Below are 22301 nucleotides of genomic sequence, written 5' to 3' on the forward strand. Positions count from 1 at the left end.
CGCTGTCAGTATGTCTTCATCGCTCAGTATGTGTCTGTCGTCCTCTTTCTGTTTCTGTCTGTTCTCCTGGCCCCTTCACTTTTTCTTTTCTCTCCTCTCCTTTGCACTCTTATTTCTCTGCTTCTCACCTTCTCTTTGGTCCTTCCCCTCTCTGCTCCTTCCGTCTCAAGTTTCTCTGTCTCTCTTCCTTTAAGGCCCTTGGTGCCTCCTGGAACTGAGGAGGCAAGGTGGATATTGTCAGACTCTTCTAGGTGTGAGTCCCTCTTCGCAGAGGGAAGCTGTGACATCCTTGTCCCATCCCAGTTACCATTGGACAGGATGGGGAGGCCTTGATCGCTGGGTGCTACTCTCTCCTGCCCCTTCCTGGCTAGGTGACAGAGGTGAAGAGGTAGTGGCACTCAGCATCCCTGAGCCTCCACACCCCTTTTGAATCTCCCAGAAGGCTCTCTGAGTGAGAGGGAAGTGAGGGCAAGGAAATAATTGCTGGTCAGAATAAGACCAGACCTCCCATTCCTGCTTTCTCAGGGCCCTGACAGATAGACAAGGCAGGTGGTCTCAGCCCCATTTTGACAGATGAGGACACTGAGGTTCAGCTGGTGACAGGACAAGAAACCAGCCCTTTCAGCCTACTACGCCAAGTTCTTTCTGCTACGTGAGACACCTTTTCCTTTGTAAAGTCAGTGGACCCTCTTTCCCAGCTAGCAGTAGGAGACTTAGGTACAGACATGAGAGGAAGAAGTTAGTATCACTTCCGTTCTAGGGAGCAGCCTTTTAGCTGCTGCTGCGGGTGGGGGTACCCCGGAGTGGGCAGAGACAGCTAGCCTGCTCTCTGCTTGCAAGGGAAGACCAGGGTTAGGAGCTGAATGAAGATGGTGTCGTTTTAAGACCTTTCCCAATTCTTCCAGCTTTTTTTTTTTTTTTTTTTTTTTTTTTGCTTTCTCACATTTGTCCTGAAAGATGAAGCCAGCATGTGATCGTATTTAAATGTGGCAGATAGAGAAACTGGCTTGAAACCGAGAACTGACCTGCCTAGTGTCCCATGGCAAATGAGCAATGGATTAGAGCTCCGGCCCATGACTCCAGTTCCTTTACAGCACCTCCTGTGGCCTCTGGAAGGCAGGTTTGCACTTGAGGAGTGGAAGAAGAACTAAAAACCCACCGGCACCCTGAGTACTTTTTGACAGACCACACCCTTACCACCCCTCTGGCAAGCCCTAGGGTACAGTGGTGTAGACCCATTCACAACACCTGGTGACAGCTGGGTCCAGAAAAACAGAATGAGGAGAAGTATGTAGGAAAGGGAAACCTGTGTAGCTGATTAGGTTTTATTTTGTTTGTTTGCTTTTAATTACCCAAGGGAAGGGACTGGGTGATTACTCCCTAAGAGTATAGGCCTGAGGAAGTTGTAACTAGGCTGTAACCTCAGCTTTGCTTGGGCTAGAAGAAAAGAAGTTATGCTTCTTGATGATTGTATTATACTCCTAGATCTGGAAGGGCCTCAGGAGAGGGGGAAGCCATGTATGTCAGAAGGAGTCAGTGGTATGTATGTAGCTTGGTGCGTAATGATTGTTTCCCACCATTAGAGATTGTCTATTCATTCATTTATTCATTCAGCAAACATGAACACGGCTTGGCTCTTCAAGCACCGCAGAGAGGCTGCGAGGCGGTGGCGACCCTCACTGACTCTGATTTTAAAAATCGAAGAAAGTTCTTATAAGTAAGACATGTAGTTCTTGGTCTGAGAACCATGAATCTTGAATCTATAGACTTTTCATCCTCCAAGTTGGAATGTTGATAAATCTCTAGGGTTATTAAAAACAACACAAAAAATCTAGGCAACATCTGGAAGTTGGCAGAGCAGATCCAGAGAAGAACCATGGCGCCAGTTTGAGCAGTGTGATTTGAAAAACGCTCTCCCCCACCTCCTCACTACTTTTTTGGGAGGAGATGGCAGGGGAGGGGGGCAGTGATGGGGGAACCAACTTGAGGTTGACTAGACCACATTTCAAATTCCAATCAGCTGGTTAATTTTTAAATTGGCGCTGCTGCCCTGGCTGCAGATCTGGCTGGAAGGGCCAGGGTGGGTTTGGGGAACTCTCCTATGTGTCTTAAAACTCCATCTTGACTTGAATGTGGCGGCTCTGAGAATTGCTGGCAGTCACTTCCTCTTAAAGAGCTGTCTTCTGGCATCTCCCAGCTATAAATACCACTGTGTTGTGGCATCAGATGGGAGGAGGTGAGCTCTCCAGGGGGAGGCAGAGATGGCTTTGTGTTAGTGAATTAACCACGAGTAGTTGATCCCTCTCTGGCACCAACGGCCTAGGTTCAAGGGACAGTTTTCGGGCTACATCATGGCTGTTGGTGCAAAGTGTGGTACTTTACTGAGTATTTGCCCAGGCCAACCCAGAGCTGTGTTCAAGTGGACCTCTTCTTGAATCCAGAAAATGTCAAAGCCAGCTGCTGTGGGACATGGTGGTTTATGCCATGGTTTCATGTGTGTCAGACCCTATGAGATAGCCCTCTTCTCAACAAAGGGTGATTTCAGTCCAAGGGAAAAAGAAACAAACCCACCTTTATTGATAGTTTCACTATGTGCCTGTGCGTTGTCCCTGCTCGTCCTCCCTGGAACCCTGTTGGTAGAGATTGCTCTTGATCTCTGAGGACACTGAGGGTCAGAGACTCACCTGCTAATAAATGGCAAAGCTAGCCTCAGAACACAGGCCCTGCTTGGCACTCTCCTTCATAAAGTAGCTGATGTTCCTATTAGCCATACAGCATGCAAGCAAGGAGTGAAAGCAAATGGGAGAAATGACCATGAAGCTTGGGGCTCAAGGCCAGTTTTTGAGCCAGTGGACAGTTTTCATTTCTGAGTTCTCAAACCCATTCTGCTCTTCCTCTTCCTGTCTTACCAGCATCCCTCCTACAGAGTACGCACACACTACAACCTCCTTCAGTTGTCATTTTCCTGAGGAAATCTCCAAGGAGCTCCCATCCTCCACAGGAGAACCACATATCTCAAAACTTGGTTGACCTTTGGTCTCTCCTTGCTCATTGTCCTTTATTTGCCAAACAGGTTGTGAGAAAGAGAGCTACCCATGTGGAGAGCTCACCATTATCTAACTGCAGTTTGGCCTGCTACTGGGGCTCTTGGTATTGAATTTGGTGGTTTCTACAGGGCAAACACTGGCTCTCTAGGCTGAGAGTCTTACAATACCACATCATTCTATCCAAGCACCTGTGCTCTGTTATTATTATTTGGGTGTGCTAAATTCCTTTTGTTCTCAAATACCCCCTTACTACTTCCTGTATGCCAGGCCCAGTGCTGTAGTAAGCAAAGGCACCAGTGCACCAGGACATCGGAGGTGCTGGCTCTGAATGACAGCATGACCTGGGGCCACAGAGTTCACTTCTCAGGCCCTGCAGAATATGGGTTTTTGTCAGGGGTAGACTGATGAAAAAGAAGTGGGCATTATCCTCAAGGAATATGTAGTCTTAGGACTTGACATGAGTGCTAACTAGAGGTAGAAGCCAGGCACTGGTGGGGAAGGGGCAAAGGTGGGGGCAGAGAAAGGGCTGATTCTAGGTGCGCTGTCCAGATTCTTCTTTAAGCCTTCCCTTTCCAGCTCCACTCCCACTGCCTGCATTCAGGCCTGAAGCAGCTTTATTTGTCTAAACCAGTGCAAGGACCCTCTAATTGCTCACCCTGTCTCTAGCCTCTTTTCTAAGTTGCTGTCCAAATAATCTTCTAAAACACAGTCTTGGTTCAATTCACATCTCTCCTTAGAACCTTCTATAGCTCCCTGTTGCCTCTAAATTAAACGTCAGCTTCTCCACCTGGCATTTGTAGTGGCCCCAGCCCCACACTACTTCTCCAGCTTCGCCCACTGTTCTCACTTTCCCTAGACCTGTGGTGTTTCATTCCCTCTTGAGAATATACCCGCACACACTTTTGAACCAACCAAGATGGATTAATCATTGTCTGACATGGGACCCCTGCCCATGGATTCCAGTGGGGAAGGCTAACATGTGACATGTTTGTGGTCCAGTGAGCTGAGGGCTGTGATGGAGGAGGGGACAAAATATACTGGAAGCCCCCCCCACCCGACCCCGCAAGCCTCAAGGGTATTCCCTGCCCTACCCTCTGCCCCCAGAGGGGACACTCCCTCCTCAGAGCTCTCCCTTTACTCTGCTTGTCCCTTGCTTATGGATCTTAGCATTTTGTGTTTTGCTTCAGTTAGTCATGAATGTGCGTATCTTCCTTAGCAGCCAGTGATCTCCTCCAGGACAGGGCCTTGCCTTCCTTGTCTCTGCATCTGCAGTGCCCAGCACATAGTCCACACCAGCCAGCCCATGCCGAACTCATGAACTTTGGGAAGACAGGTGTATTTATTATGTTTAGGAAGTGGAAGTCGGGAAGGACAGGAACCTCTGTAGCAGCAACTTGTTTTTCAGAGCAGAAACCTGCAGTGGGATTTTGAGGTTTCATTCAGCGTTGTTCATCTGGAAAAAGTCAACATTCTTTATCACTGCCTTGACTAGAAAAACCCCACAGTTGGGGGAAATAGCTTCCAAAGCCACGTTCTTCTTGCTTTGGTAATTTTAGCTCATTCAGGGCTCAGGTCCCAGCTTGGCATTGTCAGTCCAAATAGATCACTTGCTCCAGAAATGCTTTGGAACTTCTACAAAGTTAGCAGCGAAGCAGGGGACTAGCCGATTTCATATGCAAAGATTGTTGCATGTCATCAGTGAGAGACTGCCAACAAAAGGATTTATTTTTTAAAAAAAAAAACGAGTGAAAACTTTTAATTTAGGTTTTGACATGTTCTGCTAATACACATTGGAGCAAAGATTGGAACTTGCCTGCTGTCATCTGTTGCAGATTCCACTGAAATGTTAACCATTGCAGGCTTAGTCTGATGTGATTTCTCTTGTTCAAGAACCACATATTCCTTACAACGAAATGGTACGTGCTACAGAGTACTTCAGAGTTCTAGCTCACAGGATGAAAGAAAAAATTGCCCCAAGCAAGCTGAGGTCATACTCTTTTGTGTAATGTTCTGTTATTCAAGAACACACTAGTTTTTGTTTTTAAAAACACGCCAGAAAAATAAAAAAATAAAAGCACACCAGAAAAGTGGGGTTCATGTTTAGATCTTTGACTCCAGGATTAGTTCTCTTTCCACGGTGTCTACCTGCTTTGTCTTATAAGCTCCTTCAAGAGAAAGATGTGTGTACTCTTCATTTTAAAATGCTTACCAGAAGAGCATACGTGCCCTGAAGAGGTTTTCTCTGATTTATTTAAGTTTTGTGGGTATTGAGTTCTACGAGATGGACAGCCATATGCTGAAGGGAAATGCAGAGGAATGGGCATTGTGTTTTGCTTTCTAGCACTAATTTGTTAACTATTTATGAAGTACTCATCAGGTTCCAGGTTCAGTGCTAGGAATCTCTGTATACTTTGTCTGCATCCCCATGAAGAGGGCTACTTGTCTGACCTGGGAGAAGCAGGCTCTTCAAACAGTTATCTAGCAGGAACTGTAGGTGCCAGGCAATGGGCTGTATCTTCCCACATGCTCAGGGCTTGCGGAGAAGTGTGGATCGGTTCATTCAGGAAGCGTGACTCCTAAAGTAAGGTGGCAGTGGTCATGATGGGTCTGAGATGGACTAAGAAAGGAGGATCCATGGAACTTGGCCACTGCCTGGTTGTGGTGAGAATGATGTGGTGATCTGGTCTCTCCTCCCTCCGAGGGGAGCACTAGAAGAGCAGTTGGTTGGAAGAGGAGGTGATTAGCTCAAGACAGGTGGAATCTTAGGGGCCCGTGGGACAGCTGGGTGGATGCTCCAGGAGAGCAGTCAGGCATGTGGTCAAGGTTCAGGACAGCACTCTGAAATTGGGCTGAAGATCCCAATGTGGAAGTCATTAGCCACAGGACTGGTGAGGTCACAGCGGGAGAGAGTGCAGAGTAAAGAATCATGCAAGGCAGAACTGTTCAGAACATCAGCTTTTAAGGGCACAGCTGAAGAGGAAGAGCCCAAAAGAGGTGACTGGAAGAAATGACCAGAGATGGATAGAGAGAGAATCGAGTGATAAGCAGGGCAGATGGGTGTCCTGAAAATCAAGCTGAGAGAGAGGTCTTTGGATCCCAGATCTAGGCTTGTTTTTGTTTCTCTTAACTACATACAACTGCTTCTTCCTCTGAGCTTTTGGTTAGACATAGAATAGGGCAGCTAAATATATACGGAAGTGAAGAAAAGATTTGCATGGCATGATATTTTGGTAGTGTTCAGTGTCTGAGTTTTGCTCCCAGTGGAGGAAGGATCAGTCCTGTTCTTTGGGGTCCAGAAAGCAGAGTTGGATTCAAAGAGTGGAATTCATAGGGATTGGTGGGAGCAACATGGTAAGAGCAGAGAGAGCAGATGAACAATTGAAAGGTCTTCCAGCATCATGATGAGCTCATGATCACTGGAGGTGGTAAGCACATCAAGAATATTCTGGAATGGAATCCTGCCCTATGGGAGAATTTGGTTAGGTGACCTCTAGGTCAGTTCCTTAAATATTAAGGCAGAAGTATTAGAGAACTGAAAGAAAATGGGCTCTGAAGTCAGATAGTCTGGGTTCCAGTGGTAACTCTGCTACTTAGAAGTGATGTGAGATTAATTCACCTCTCTCAGTCTCCGGTACTCATGTGTGATGTAGAGATGGTAATTCGCTGCTTGCCCACTGTGTTACTTAGCTAGGGAATACAGAAAAGTGTCTGGCACATAGTAGGTAGTTGCTCAATAAAGGCAGCTATTAAGGACTGTGGTGGCTAGGAGTTCCTGGGAAGAGAACAGCTTGCGTACCACCGTTTGTGGAAAGGACTGATTTTAGAGGAACAAGCACATGTAAGAAGAAGACAAGTTTAAAATTTAACATGTGTGTTTTAAATCCTCCTGGGGCTTGGCTTCAGCATGAAAGGCTAGTGATCCTTTGTTTGTTTTGCCCCTTTGTGACCCTGTGCTGGGGCCATTTCTTACCCCAGCAAATGAGCCAGCAGGATGAAGTTCCTGGTTTTGTTCGTGCCCCAGCCCTGTGCCAAGGCCAGTGAGGCAGCGGGAGTGAGAGTGAGGAGACCTACTGAAACCCAGTTAGCGGTTTCTTTGCCTCCTTTTTTGAATGGCGTCAGGACATTTCTTGTAGTGTGCCCACCGGGAGGGATTAGGTCATCTACTCTTACTCTGCCCTGCACAGAAGAGAAAGAGACCTAGAATTCCGGATGACTGGCCCATGGTTACAGAGCTGAAGGACCTGGTAATGTCTTCTCATCTAGTCCCTGTGTTTTTCAGAGAAGAAAACCAAGAGGAAGAGGAGCTGACAGCCAGAGAGGCAGTTGCAGAGCCAGGCCTCGAACCAGTGTCGCCTGATTTCTTTCTGCTGTACCACATCAGGCACTCTTCTTTGTGTTGTCTTGACTGGATATAATCCTTGAAACTTGAGAATTTTGTCTGCCTTGGATTTTATAAAAACAAACAGCATAGGCTAGAGAACACAACATGCATGTCTTCTTTGTGGCATGTCTGTTTTTAATGCAAACATCATAAGACTTTATAGGATTTTTGTACATATGAAAAACTTAAAACTTGCATGTAGATATTTTTAAAACAAGACAAACCTTTGTACACATTTTATGTTTAGCTTCTCAGAATTTCATCCTGGCTAACAAACCCACACCACATTCAATTCTCTGCTGTTGGATCCTTTCCATGATCCAGTATGATTTTATGCAAAATGGGAGTCAAGACAATCCTTCTCTCATTTTTCCTGTATACTACAGATTCTTCAGGACTTTTTTCACTTTTGAAGACAGACTTGCTTCGCGTTTTCTGTCCACCTGCCTATTTTCTAAAACGCTATTTGCTTATTATTCTCCCTCCATTAATGGGATGTCTCTCTCTCTCTCTCTCTCAGGTTAATAACAGATACCAGGTTCTTCTATATTTCTGAAGAGTAGCTTCTACCGGATTTTACGACTTTGAATCAGGACTCTGGGGATTATTTAGAGCTTGGGGGACTTGATAAGCTTATAGTTCAGGAGTCTGCCATCTATTCATACTGGTACAGTGCTCAGCTCAGTTTGGGAATTTATCATGGCATTCTTTTGGGTATAAGCAAGGTCTTAGGAGAAAGGCAGGCACTTTGGAAGTTATATTGACACACTCATCATTTTATATGTGCCTTTTAGTTCAGTTGAGGAAGTTTTAGCAACTTGGTCATTTTTCTGTTGTTCTTCCTATAGGATGATTACATGATAGATAGGAACAGGACCCAAGTGTCATGCAGACCTGATTTGAGATGCTGTCTCTGCTATACAATAGCTTGATGTCTTCGGCAAGCCATCTCACTTCTTTGAGCCTCAGTTTCTGCCTCAGTGGAGCCATTATGGAGATTAAATGTATAGATGTCTGTAAAGAATTTGGCGTGGGCCCTGGCACATAGTAGGTGCTTATTCCGTATTTGTCACATGGATAGATGCAATTAGCTGATAGGACAGCAGCTGGAAAGGAGGAGGAAATAGTTGATGTCCAAATCCTTGGTGTTTTTTTTTTCGCCTTGAAAATTAGAAAGTCAGAATCAGTAAAAGTTGTCTCTTCAGAGGCTACATATTTGTTTATAGGAGAACCGATTATTTAGTCTTAAGCTTGGAACAGTTTAAAAGCAGGTTGACTAGAGAGTTTTCCTTGTCCGTCTGAGTCCACTGCTAGTTTCTTATGTGATTTCCTGGAATTCCAAGCCAGAAGCACATTCCAAAGCTACATTAAAATGCTACATGAAGTTATTTGCTGTCCTAGATGATCCACACCACTGTTCACCTTCATTAATGTGACCAGTCAAGAGTTATAGCTTCTTGTCACCCTGTGTTCAGTCTCCTCCTCACACCTCATCCGTCTTGCTTGCCAGTGCCACATTAATCTTCCCAAAACATCTCTTTTATCATGTCTCCATCTGTGGCAGGTACCTACAGTGGTTCTCTTTGCCAGGGGATAAAAGCCAAGCACGGGACCCACAGGGACAGACTGAGAGCAGCTATTCATTGAACATTCATTGAACACCTATGACAAGCAAGGCTCTGTGCTGGGTGTTTTACACGCACCATCTTTTGGAAAACAGTTTATCATTTCCATGTTACGGATAATGAACCTGAGACCCAGTCGGTTTAAGTAGCTTGCCCAAGTTCCCAAAGTTAGTATGCGTAAGAGCCGGAATTTCAAACAAGAACCACCTCATTCAAAGGACTGTGCTGCTTTTAGTAGATCTTGGACCTCCCTGTCCCAGCGATTTCTTTCCCGTTTGATGATGACAGTGATTGTTCGTAAATCTTCTGTGGACTAGATGTAGATGTGAGGTATCACCTTCAATCAGGATTAGGGTCAGGAAGGCCTGGAAACTGGAGGTTTGCCCCATGTGAGCCAGCCTCTCTCAGGAAGTCAAACCTTGCATTCTGGTTGGGGTTCTTAGTACATACTGGGTTGGAAGGGTCCAAAAGACAAGGGACACTTAGCATTGTGTTCAACTCAAAACAGAGCCCAGTAAATGTGCACTGACTGAAGAAAAGGATGAACAGAGGCCCTGGGTCGTCTTGAGCCCTTATCCCTAGAGCACCAGTCAAGGTGGAGACTAATGTGCCTTACCACAGAACCCAGAACTAGTTAGCTCTCAGGAGCCTCAAGATCCTCCCCAGCCAAGTATCCAGATCAGGAGGCATAGGATTGGAGGGACGATCTTCTGCTCCTTTCTGGAACTCACTCTTATCATTTCAGAACCTCCTGTACTGCTGAGTCTACCTTTTCAAAGAATTCATCCAAGCCCCAAGGCCCGGCTACAACCTGTTTCTGTTATGCCTGGCGATGGTCACTGCTTTCTGGGGACTTCCAGAGGACAGAGGCGTCTGGAAGGAGAGTGGGAGTAAAGTGGTCTTCTGCTTTGATCTCTGGACTGGGGAATTTGGATGTTTTCATCCTTACCCATCCTTCATTCATTCAGCATTTATTCTGGTTCTGCCATGTTGCAGGCCTCTTTTTAGAGAGGATAAACATGGGCTTAGGAGGTAGAGAGACCTAGATCAAATTCTGGCTCTGCACCTTCCCATCTGGGTGGTTTGGGGCCTTCTGTGAGTCTCATTTCTTTTTTAGTGGGGAAAAAAGGTGTGGCTAATACGTAATTGCAGGGTTGTTGTGAAGTGTAGTAATAAGCAAAGAGCCTTATGGTGGAACCTGATAGGTAGTAGACATTCTTCAAGTGGTAGCCTGTTTTTTAGTTGAAGTATAGTAACATAAAATTCACTATTTTAACCATTTTAAAATATGTACTAATCAGTGGTTCTTAGTATATTCACTGTGTTCTGTAGCCATTCTTCACTGTCCAATTCCAGAACATTTTCATCACACACACATACACACACAGAAAATCTGTGACCCACTGAGTGGCCATTTGTCATTGCCTCTCCCCCCAGGGCTCCTGGCACACATTAATCTGCTTCCTGCTCTATGGATTTGCCTCTTCTGCATGCCACACACATGGAATCAGACAACATGTGGACTTTGTATCTGGCTTTTTTCAGTTAGCATAATGTTTTTAGGATTCATCATGTTGTAGCATCTACCATACTTCATTTATTTTTATGGCTGCATAATATTCCATTGCGTGGCTAGACCACATTTTTTTATCCATTCATCAACCGATAAGCAATTGAGTTGTTTCCACCTTTTACCTATCATGAAGAGTGTTGCTGTGAACATTCATGCACAAGTTTTTGTAGATATGTTTTCATCTCTCTTATGTGTACACCTGGAAGTGGAATGCTGGGTCATATGATAATTTTATATTTAACATTTTGAGGAATTGTCAATGGCTGCCCCATTTCACAGGACTGAATGAGGGTTCCGGTTTCTCCACATCCTCCCAACATGTGTTGCATTTCTTCTCTGTTCCTTTCTTTTTTTTTTTTTTTTTTTTTTACTATGGCCATCTTCTTGCAAAGTGGTATCTCAATCTCATTATGTTTTTGATTTGCCTTTTCCTAATGACTGGTGATTGTGAGCATCTTTTGTTATACTATTGGTGTAGCCTCATTTTTATTATTCTTGCATTAAACATTTTTGTTTGATGAGTCCCTATTGTATGGCCAGGCCTAGGATATGGGCCTTGTCCTGAGGTTACTCACACTCCAGTGGGGAAGGTAGACCTCAAACCTGATGATTGCAACGTGGTGAGAAAAGAGGCTACAGAGAGGTATGTACGATGTGTACGGGAGCCTTGGAGGATGAAGGAGGAGAGAAATGGAGGTTGAGTGGAGTTTGTCAAGCAGACAGGAAAGATTGGGGACATTCCAGTTACATGGGAGAGTATGGAGCCTTGGGTATAGCTAGCTGGAGGGGGCGGGGCCTCCTGCTGTCAGGTAGGGAGTGGAGCACTGCAGGCAGGCAGCAGGGCAGGTCTCCATCTGATAAAAGCAAGTTGACAGAAGGCTCTGAGCCAGCAGCAGGCTCTCCTGAGCTCTGCCATCCACCATATACACAGGGCTCTTGCTTTCATTTGATTCCCACTTGAGGTACATTCTATCTCCATTTCTACAGAAAAAGAAAAATGCCACTCATTGATATTGCAAGCTTGCCTGACATCTCGCCCCACCAAATGGCAGGACTGGACTTGGAATCCAGGTTGTCTGACTCGCAGTTTTTTCCACACCTGTTTGCTGACCTCAGTTCCTCTTACCTCGGCATTCAAGGCCATTTATTCTCTAAGCCCCAGTCACTTTCACTTCCTCCCTCACCTCTTTCTTCTGCCTGTAATTGAACCATGTTTTATAAGCATTCCAGTCTAAATAGTTTCCCAGCCTTCCTTTTTAAGTTTCTAGTCTTTGTCCCTTTTATGTGATCTGGATCCTTACCATCCTTATATGGCTGTCCTTTGATGAGCACTGACTGCCCATGTACCATTCACTCCCATCAAGTATAATAGAACTTGATACAGAAGTGGTCATCTTCCCAGCAATCTGGCAGAATGATTGAGGCACAGATGAGGAAGCAGGATCAGAGATGTAAAGTAACTTACCCAAGATCACTCAGTAAGGAGTCTAGCTCAGATGCCACCTCCTCTCAGAAGCCTGCCATGGTTATACTGACCAAAGTGATCTCCCTTGGCTCTGAGATCCTATAGCAGTTACTTCCCCCTTATGCAGACTCACCATGTGAGATCTTGGCTTATTTTTTTCCTTGGTTTTTATCTTGTGCCCCTACAGTTGGGTGCTCAGGCTCCATGTTCTGGGGCCTAGGCTAGAACCTGTAAGTATAAATTATCAGTAAATGTTATGCTGAGGTGTAAGAAGAAATGCTCTGGATGCTGGTTATCGGGTCTGGGTTCTCATACTGTTCGTGTTTTGACACTAACTTCTGTGACCTTGCACAATTAGTGAGCTCTCCAGAATGAGCACCCAGCCTGTGCTGCTCTCCCTACAGCCCCCTGCATCATTGAGTGGATGGATGAGTGGACTTCACCATCTGGAGCCTCAGTCTCCTCACCTGTATTTTGAAAGTGTTGAAGGAGATGATCTGAGGATTGTTCTCAGTGCAAATATTATCTCATTTTGTGCATCTGAATGATTGTCTCTCTCCAGCCACCTTGAACCTGAGCTCCACAGTAGCTCCACAGTTTCAGCTCAGGGAGGCAGAGCCTAGCTTGTCATTTCTAGTTTGGCATCTACATTTCAAACCTTTGCCCTTGAATTTGTCAAACTGACAACTAGCTCGGGAGCTTTGCCCCAACACATTCAGAAGTCTAACACCACCTTCTCATCCTCTGTATCTGTTTTTTCACATGTGAAAACACCCAGCTGCCCCGTTTGGGGATAACTTCATTTGACACACTTTCTTTAGCTTTTATATTTTAGCAGCTTTTTGACGTAGAGTCTACAATGATTTATAGGAGAAGGAAGTTGCTGCTCTGTGGAAAGACCACAGTCCCTGCTATTGTTCAGGCCTAGCTCACTGGCTATGTTTTATAGGCACAAAAAGAACAAAAACAGGCCTTTCTTGTGAAAAACAGAACCTGAGGATTGTTCCTCCAGTTAATGGGAAAGGCCGTTTTCACCTCTGACCAGGAGAGGGTTGTTAACAAAGACTAGTCATTTTTCCTGGGCTGGTCCCTTGCACTCTACACCCTTCTTAAGTCATTCCTTTATTTTTTTTTTAATTGTATCTTTATTCACCATATGTTTAAGGAAATAAAAATGATTCCGAGCATGTTGCTAGTGTCAGTCTTAATGTTGTGTTCGTTGAGAGCCTCGTATGTACTTGGCACTGTGCGGTGAGTTAGGTGAATTATTGCTGCCATCCCCCCAGCTTCGTTACAGAGCACACACCTGAGCTCTGTGAGAGGCCTCACGCTTTCCTCCTCGGCCTGCCACACAGGAGCTGAGGTTCCCACTGAGCTCTCTCCAGCACCAACAGGCTCCCTTCCTATGACTGTTTGGGAAGATGTGGCATTTGACTAGATTCTAGAATAGTTGTGTGCTTATAAGCTGCCTTCTCAGCTTTACTAACAAGTTGTGAAGAGAGAAGCCTGGCTTGGGGGAAGTGTAAGAGAGTGTTTAACACACACACATATGCATGCACACACACACACACTCACACATAAAGACCCTCAGAGACTGTGTTTAACCAGCTACCTGGCCACGTGCCACATCCAGCATTGGGCAACATGCTAGAAAGTGCATTTGGGATAGAGCAGTGGAAACCTTTGAGGAATCAAAGACACAGTAATTCCCAGAATCTCAGTTCAAGCCCAGAACACAAGACCCCAACCTATTTACCACAAGGGGCCAGCTCCAGGTTCAACTTTCTACCTTTAGAACTCTCCTCTTTGAATTTTTCCTTTTGACATCTAGACAGCAAAAGACAGATCTGGGAGATAAACTTTGACATCTGTGCAGGAGGAAAAAAAATTCTCTTTTAGATTGTCTGAAGTTGAGCTCAAAGAATGAGAAAGTGAGAAGTCCTATCCCTTTGTATTTGTGTAGCACCTTCTAGTTTGTAGTTCAAATTGGTGTATACGGTTATCACACGTAAGCACTGGGCGAGATGCCAGACTCCTGGCTCTTCCTCAGACTCCTGCCTTGGGCAGGCCCCTTCTTTCCTCTGGGTTTGAGTTCCCTCATCTGTGAAATGAGAGAGTTGGGCCAGTTGGTCAGCAGGGCCCCTCAAACTCTGTCGTTCTGTGATCTGAGTCCAGTAAAAAGGCAGTAAATGTTACCTGTTAACTCCTCTTGTGTCTGTCTTGACCTCAGCCTGTCCTGTGTCGGGACTGTGGGGAGGCCCTGCCTCCGGAAGAGCCGTCATCCCTTTCATGCTTACTGGCACCTGAGATGGCAGAAAAACACCACATTTTCCTGAGAATTCACTTGGCTTGGAAGGATCTTGGTTGTTGAGGGATCCACAGGCTAGTTTAAACCAAATAGCAATCTAACGGCCATTCCAGTTCCAAGATTCCATGAAAGGCTACCCTTTAAGGTATGCTTGACACAACCCGTAAGCAAAATTACTGGACACAATTTCAGTGCTTTGTACAGTGGTGCTTACAGCGTATGCCTCTGACCGTAGAGCTTGACCTGCACTGCTGCTTTTAGGAGCCTTCATGCAGGCGGGACAGGTCTTGGGTTTGTTTGCTTTTCCTTTTTAACTGGTCTGGCCTCAGTCCTTCGCTTGCATTTTAGGTTATGGGTATTTTGAGCGTTTTGACTCATAATGAACCTTGTTCTCTTGATATGCATTTTAGAAGACAAATCTGACCTTGAAAACAGTGTGATGCAGAAGAAAATAAAAATCCCCAAACTTTCTCTCAATCACGTAGAAGAAGATGGGGAGGTTAAAGATTATGGGGACGAAGATTTACAGCTTAGACACATCAAGGTAACAAAATCTTTCCCTTTTTTTTTCTTTTTGGAAGTTCATGGGGACATTGTCAGAGTCTTGATAGCTAACAAGTTCCCCTCTGGCCTCTTTGCCCCATAGAAATGTTTTCTGGGGATTTTTTTCAGGTTGGGCGAGTCTTGGGACAACGAGTGTGCATTTGCCTTGCTGGCCAGCTTTCCAGGAGCCCCGAGTCATGCTGTGCCACCACGCACGGCTCAACTGCCCCATCTCGGCAGTATCATCACTGCTGAGTATTTGGAACAGTGCCCTTTCCTCTGTGGCCTACAGCTCTGAGCTCCAGGAATATTAAACAGTCATTCTCGGGCAGTAGTTCAGAGCCAGTCACTATCAGATTGCCCCAAACAGCTAAGGGTAGACTCGATAGGAAGCAGAATGTGCCAGGATTACACAAAGGAGTTTGTGGACCCTGGGTTGAAAGAAAACTTTTACATGAAGTTGTATTTCCTTTGATGTGCTTCCCAGTTGGTCTCCTCTAGCTTTCCCTTGTAAACCCACTGAATATCTTGTTCAACAAACCAGACATTTTTTCCTATAGAATGGGTACCCCAGAGGAAGGGAGGAGAAAGAAGGCTGCCTTCTTCATTGACCGTGGTCTGATATTGGACACAAGGCCAAGGACAGCCCCAGGGCACAGTCCCAAAGATGCATCTGGGTTCAGTTGATGCATCCATTGCACCTGTGCTGTGGGCCTGGCCCTGTCCCTGGTCAAGGAGATGAGGAAGACGTGGTCACTGCCCTTGCTGGTCTCACAGCGTAGTGATGCAGACAGTTATCTCAAGTGATCAGTACAATTTTAGTGGATAAGTTCGTCTAAACTAGCAGCAACTTATCCTGATGAATAAAATTATAGGATAGGATTTTTGTCATGTAACTCAATCTCAGCACCATGTTGTTTTTGTTTTGTTTTGTTTTATCATTAAACACCCAGAAATTTATCGAGAGGTTAAGGCAAGCTTGACCTGGCGCAGTTAGTTTGTCTGGAATCCGCTGTCCTTAGTTGTCTGCACCCTCCCAGAAGTGCCCCAATCGGGAGAGTGCCTGGCCCTCCTACCCTGAGTGAGGAATTTTGTTGGTCCTGTAACTCCCACTCCCCCACAATGGAAGCTTTGTCTACTTGAGCTGAAATTTCCTCAGGCAGCTGTAACCCCAGCCCCTAGATAGTCCTGGATAATTTTCTTCTCAATGAACTATGCTCTGTATATCCACTGTCTTGCTGAGCTTCATCTTGGCGAGAGTCCGAGGAGAGGCTGGCAGATGTGGGGGGAGGGGGCCTCGTACTGGAAGCAGGGCTCCAGGTTCTGGATCTGCTCTGTCTGCAAGCTCACCACGTGAGCCCAAGCGTGGTCCTTCCCCTCTCGGAGCCTCAGTGTCCTCACCTGGAAAATGAGGGAGTTAAACTGAAGGAACTTGCAGTTCCCGCATTCTTTGAACTTTTCAGTTAAGTAAACATTTATCAAGTCCCTGCCAAGTGCCAGTTCTGAGTAGGCAGTGGAGAAACAGAGAAAATAAGACACGGCTCCTGCCCTCGATTAGAACAGATTAGAGTTCTTAGCGTCCTTCCCAATGAAAGCATTCTTGAGGAAAATGTTACTGGTAGAATGCCCTTTGGTTTCTGTGTGTTGGGGGCAGGGGAGGTGGGTGTTTTGTTTTGTCTTGGGGTGTTTTGCCTTTTATGTTTCTGTTGTTGAAGAGATTTGAGTGTGGACTCCCCTGGGATGGTTTGGCCTGGCCTGATTTCTCACAGATTCTCCACTGATAAACATCGAACACCCCTGTGAGCAAGTCAGAGCCTAGGCCCTGGGGGTGGGGTGGGGCTGGAGTTGGCGAGGGTGGGCATGGTGGACTATGCTCCCCGGAAGCAGAGCCGTAGAAGGGATAGAGCACCGGCCTGGGAAACCAGAGTCCCGGCTCTGTCACCAACCGACTGTGTGACCTTAGGCAAGACCCTTCCCCACCTCGAATCTCCGTTTCCCCGTTTGTAAAATGAAAGGCTTTGACTGAGTGTTTGCACAGGTTTCTCCAGGCACTGATGTTCTGTGGTTCTGTGATTCTAGGATTGTCTGGGGAAATATTGAGCCGCAGTCCAAGAAAGTCCCAGCTGCCCTTGCCTGAACTGATTCTCGTTGTCCTACACAGAGACCTGAGGGGCGGAAGCCGAGTGAAGCGGCGCATAAGAGCATTGAGGCCGTGGTGGCCCGGCTGGAGAAGCAGAACGGCCTGAGCCTGGGCCACAGCACGTGTCCGGAGGAGGTCTTCGTGGAGGCCTCGCCGGGCACGGAGGACATGGACAATCTGGAGGATGCCGTCGTGCCCCGGGCTCTGTACGAGGAGCTGCTGCGCAACTACCAGCAGCAGCAGGAGGAGATGCGTCACCTCCAGCAGGAGCTGGAGCGGACTCGGAGGCAGCTGGTCCAGCAGGCCAAGAAGCTCAAGGAGTACGGGGCACTCGTGTCAGAAATGAAGGAGCTCCGGGACCTCAACCGGAGGCTCCAGGACGTGCTGCTCCTGAGGCTTGGCAGTGGTGAGTGCCCCGGCAGGCCACCTACCGCTCCACACGGTGGGGGACGGGAGGAGGCTTGGTGCAGCTCTTCTCCAGGGAGGGCATGGGGGACACGAGGGCCAAGTGCCCTCAAGGCTAGGGAAGGGCAGACACTTGGCTCAGCAGTCTCCCAAGGTAGAGCCGCCCCCCTCCGGCAGGGAGTCTGATAGGAGCTTCTGAGGGCAGTGGCCTCAGCTACCTGGAACCCGGTAGGGAACATGGAGAAGTGTGGCGCAGAGAACCGGGGCCACCACTCATTCCTGCACTCGTTCAACAAGAGGCGGTCCCAGAGGTTGAAGGAAACCTCTCCAGGGCAGTTTCAGGAACGTGAAGAGAACTACACATGGTCCTAAAAGAGTGTAGTTAAGTCAGAAAGTGATAAATGCCACAAGGGGCATGAGGATAAAATGAGAGAGTTCAGAGTTTGGACAGGTTGTTTGTAACTGAGGGAGACATCAGGAAGGAGGTGGTCCTTGAAGCAGGCCTTGGAGGTTGGGGATATCTCAAGGCCGGAGAGGAGGCAGAGGGCAGCAGCCCCTGAGGGTGAGAGAGTGCCCCGAGCCTACTGAGAAGAGATACTCCACGTGTACTTTGAGGACAGGGGTCGAAGACCTTGAAAACCAGGCCAGCTGGAACGTTGGACTTGTTTGGGAAGGAATGAAAAACACTGAAGAGCTTTTGAGCAAGAGGCACATGACCTTAGGAGGATTAACATAAAGATGTAGAAAACTCCTTTGGTTTCCTCGTAGAAGAATTTAAGAGGCTCTTAATGCTGTAAGCGATATTAACAAACTAGGTTTTGGGGTTTTCTCTTATAATGTGGTTTAGAAGCAGGAATCAGGAAATTTGAAAGGCAGCAGCCTGGACAGCAGGGGGAAATGACTGCCTCACAGAGAGAACAAGAAAGAAACACTCTCAGAACACAAGAATCCAGAATTGTAAAAGATAGAGGCCAGTCACTATTGCGGAAACCAGTGTAACAGGGTTCACAGCCACTACATCCCCAGAGGACAATCATTACTAAGCCTGTGCCAGTGGTTTTTTTTTTTTTTTTGCTTAAAAATGGGAGCAATCTAGTCTAGAAACACACAAGTTCTATTCCCAAAGTTTGAATCAAATATAATTTTGCACTCAAGAAGGAAGGTTTCTGTTATCAGGTAATAGATTTCTATGTAAAGCCTCATTCATTCTGCTTTGATGTTTAGGTAGATGTGCTCTTATCCTACCTCACTTATATTCATAGCTGTCTTTTATATCTTAGAGTGGGTCCCGGAGACAGTGTCTCAGTAGATCTTCAGAATGGCTCAGGTAGTCAGCTGAGAGGTTTTCCATGCCTTTGGCACAGAGAAGGAAACTGAGGTTGGGACTTACCCAGAGCCACTGGGGAGGCAGAGACAGAACTCACGTCAGACCAAGTCCCCTTATAATCTAGGCCGGTAGTTTCCCCACTTTCTGACTCGGCCTTGGTCTTGGCCCTTCTCCCAGGTCATAGCCTGTAGAGGTGTGAAGTGGCAGTAAAGGTCACATGTGGTAGGCAACCTAAAGAGTTATTAAAATTCTACCTCGAAATTAAAATCTTAAAAAGAAGCCCTAACTGCAAAATTTCACAGAAGCTATGTTGGTCTTGGAGATGGGATGGGGGATAGGGAGAGAATTGAAATTTTCAGAAAGAAAAAGTGTTTCCTGGTCTTCAAATGAGTAATTTTTATTTTCACTGCACCTTAAATGCTACACCTTTTGTAAAATTCTTGTGGGGAAAAAGCACACTAACAACAAAAACTCCCCACGCCATTTTTTCAACTCCTGGGGAAACTGCCTGCTTGTATGATCATGAACTGGGCTTAAACTCCAGAAACCACTCCTGGACCTCTGGGGCAATAATACACTGCATTTTGCATCATTACGTGCCTCTTTAGTCATAAAAACAGACTAACTTGACCTCAGCCATAGTTTCAGTGTCTTGAACTTCCTAGGCTCTCCTACCCCACAGGCCTTGATTGCCATCATGAGGACCAGTGGTGAGCTTTCCCTGCTCAGTCACCATTGTCTTCATAGTGGATGGGCTCAATGGAAGTCAGCTCAGGCCGCCAGTGTGTGTGGAGCACCCACGACTACGTGCAGGGGGCCGTGGGCATCCTAGAATACTACACTCACCGTCCCTAACCTTTGAGAGCTTAAAGTCCATTGATTAGCACTTGTTGATTGGAGAATGATAATGTGCCAAGTTCTAAGACAAGTCCACAAGAAAATAACAGAAGGGTTTCTACCCTGAGGGGAATTTGTATGTTTTCACAGACATAGTCTAGTCTTCGGAATCAGCCAAGCCTGGATTCAACTTCCCTACTTCCCAACTCTGGCTTTGGGAACTTTCTTTCCTCCCTTTCTTCCTTGTTTCCTTTCCTCCTTCCCTCTGTTCTTCCATAGTTATTCACTGGTGTTCTGGTATGTGCTAGGCATTTTGCCTAGTGGTGAGAGGTTGATATGTTTACGATATAGCCCTTGCCCTCTGCCGTTGAAGAGGTCAGAGTTCGATGAAGGAGATAGCCACTGACACAACTAGTGACCGCACAAGGCATAAATGTTACCAGAAGGACAAAAGCACGTGGGGCTGTGGGACTGCAGAAGAGGGGCATCCACTGAATTTGGGGGGACTGGAGAAGAAAGGCTTCCTGAAGGAAATGACATCTAAGCTGGAACCTGAAGGGTGAATGTTACTCAGATCTGAGTGAGTACATGGGGAGAGTGAGGAGCGATCGAGGCAGAGAGCACCTCTCTGACCCTTGGTGTTCTCATCTGTCAAGTGGAAATATTAATACCCCTCATAGCATGGTGCCTGGCATTCTGGTTGGTGCCCACTTAACTGTCAGCTTTTTTTTTTTAACGCCATTTAGTGGCAGGGGCCCAGTTTGGTTTTTAATTCTGTCCTCCTAACCATAATTGACTGTAAAACCTTGGGTAGGTTAACTAACTTCATGTCTGTCAGGGTCTTCTGTTATAGAAGGGCGATATATGTACATACACATACTATAACTTAGTCAGCCAACATTGACCAGATGCTTTCTGAGCTTAGGGGCCCGGAGAGACACGAAGAAGTCTAAGACACTGGAAGTTGAATTTGGGGTGTGGGTAGTGATGGAGGTAAATATGTAAGCATGTAGTTGAAATGCAGTGTGATGAGTCCTAGAAGGGGTTGGGTGGCTAGCTTAGCCTTTGAAGGTGGAACTCTCTTAGTGAGTCTGGGAAGACACCCCCTGCTGTAATAGCTCCTCATCTGTGCACATCATCAAGACACTGCTAACATGGCAAAGAGCCAGCAAGTGACTAAGACCCTCTTTGTTTCTTGGCTTCATGTGTCCTCTGAGAGCACATCCTGAGCTGTACCATCCTTGGCCCCCTGGGCCTAACTCAGGCATTGTTCTTAGAGGCCCTTCCTTGCATATTTTCTCCTATCCACCTTGCCTGGGGGTGCAGCTCAATGGCCTTTGTCCAGCTGGGGTGCTGGATCATCTACACCATAACAGGCAGATTCAGAGGCAAGAGAGGTCAATAGGTCACCAATGCTCAGTTTTAAAAAGAAGGCTACCTCCCTGCCTGGAGGCATCATTGCTGACTCCCCCAGGCCTTATGGTCCTACAGGTGGTGGATGAGAATGGGCAGAGAGCAGGAGCCTGACCCTTGAGCCCGATGGGGACCTCAGAGTGGTGAGCAGACCTTCTAGCAGCCAGGAGTCATAACAATGCACCTGGTGGAGGTCGGGGGCTAAAAGGCAAGAGGACAGCAGCAAGACAGGATGAGAAGATGTTTCCGAGACTTCCCTACATGTCTCACTCCTTCATTTGTGCCCTTATTAATTCAGCTTTCATTCATTCCACAAATACACATAAGCTGGGTTTAACGGGAAAGATTCTCTAGAGCATGGAGTCCTGGAGAGGTGAAGGAGCTTAGTCCCAGGAAATGGACTGGTGCTGCTAATGCAGAGACAAGCCCAGACAGTATCACAGGCCCATTCCAGGGGGGGTCTCCTGACACCTGGTCCTATGTGACTCCTCTGGGCCCTCACCTGCACAGCCTTCTTTAACCCTTGGACTTCATTGTCACAGATGTGGAGGTGACTCCTGGCCCCACTCCTCACAAAAGACATCTCTGTGAAACAGAACTTTCCTTTCTGTGATCGGAGCATGGGAAACAAAGAGGGTCTTAGTCACTTGCTGAGGGGAAGGAGCCCCACTCTCCCCCTGAGGGTCTCTGCTCTCAGGCCCTCTGTGACAGCGTCAAACTTAAGTGAGGAAGCAAATGTCAAGAATAAAGCCCTGTGAGCATAAAGCATATTATGTTTAATAAATGCCAATCTTTTTCCTTTTGTGCCCTCTTTGGCCCACCCTCTCCCAAGGAAGTAAATACTGAGGACCCAGAAAGCATGTGGATAGTCCAACTGATATTTTCCTGTGCATATGTTCATTATTTTCATTCATTCACCAATTATTTACTGAGGACATCCTTTGTGCCAGGACTGCATTAGGTGCTAGGCATATAGAAACAAACAAGACGGTCCTGTTTTTAAACATTTACAAGTTAGAGCGCTGGAGCCATGTTTATTGAACTGGTGCTCAGCAGACTCAGAGCTCCAGGGGCTTAAGGGGAGGCACACTGGAAAGCCAGTTGCAAGGGGGAGCTGTGGTGTGTGAGAGAGACTCCATGTTCCCTCTCGCTTTCTCCTCGGCTACATTCCTTGTTCATAGAGGTCAAAGACAAAAGCTTAGACATCGTCCTCAGTGTTAGCACAAGTGCCTCTTAG

General features: G+C 46.6%; 1 protein-coding gene across 8 annotated transcripts in view; it reads left to right on the forward strand.

Annotated features, from left to right (window-relative positions):
- LOC125096937 (BEN domain-containing protein 5) overlaps nucleotides 1-22301 on the forward strand; it is a 1594254-nt gene that overhangs the window by 1355935 nt on the left and 216018 nt on the right. For 3 of the 8 annotated variants that reach the window (XM_047724115.1, XM_047724119.1, XM_047724120.1), the window contains 2 exons: nucleotides 14810-14943; nucleotides 17104-17488. The exons of 2 other annotated variants lie outside the window; for them this stretch is intronic. In XM_047724115.1, the coding sequence (XP_047580071.1) occupies nucleotides 14810-14943; nucleotides 17104-17488 (519 nt within the window). Of the gene's footprint in view, nucleotides 1-11690; nucleotides 14545-14809; nucleotides 14944-17021; nucleotides 17489-22301 lie in introns of those variants that run through there. 3 more of the 8 variants (XM_047724121.1, XM_047724118.1, XM_047724123.1) reach the window with 3 other exon arrangements.

This window comes from Lutra lutra, chromosome 4, assembly GCF_902655055.1.
Source record: "Lutra lutra chromosome 4, mLutLut1.2, whole genome shotgun sequence".
NCBI classification, from domain to species: domain Eukaryota; kingdom Metazoa; phylum Chordata; class Mammalia; order Carnivora; family Mustelidae; genus Lutra; species Lutra lutra.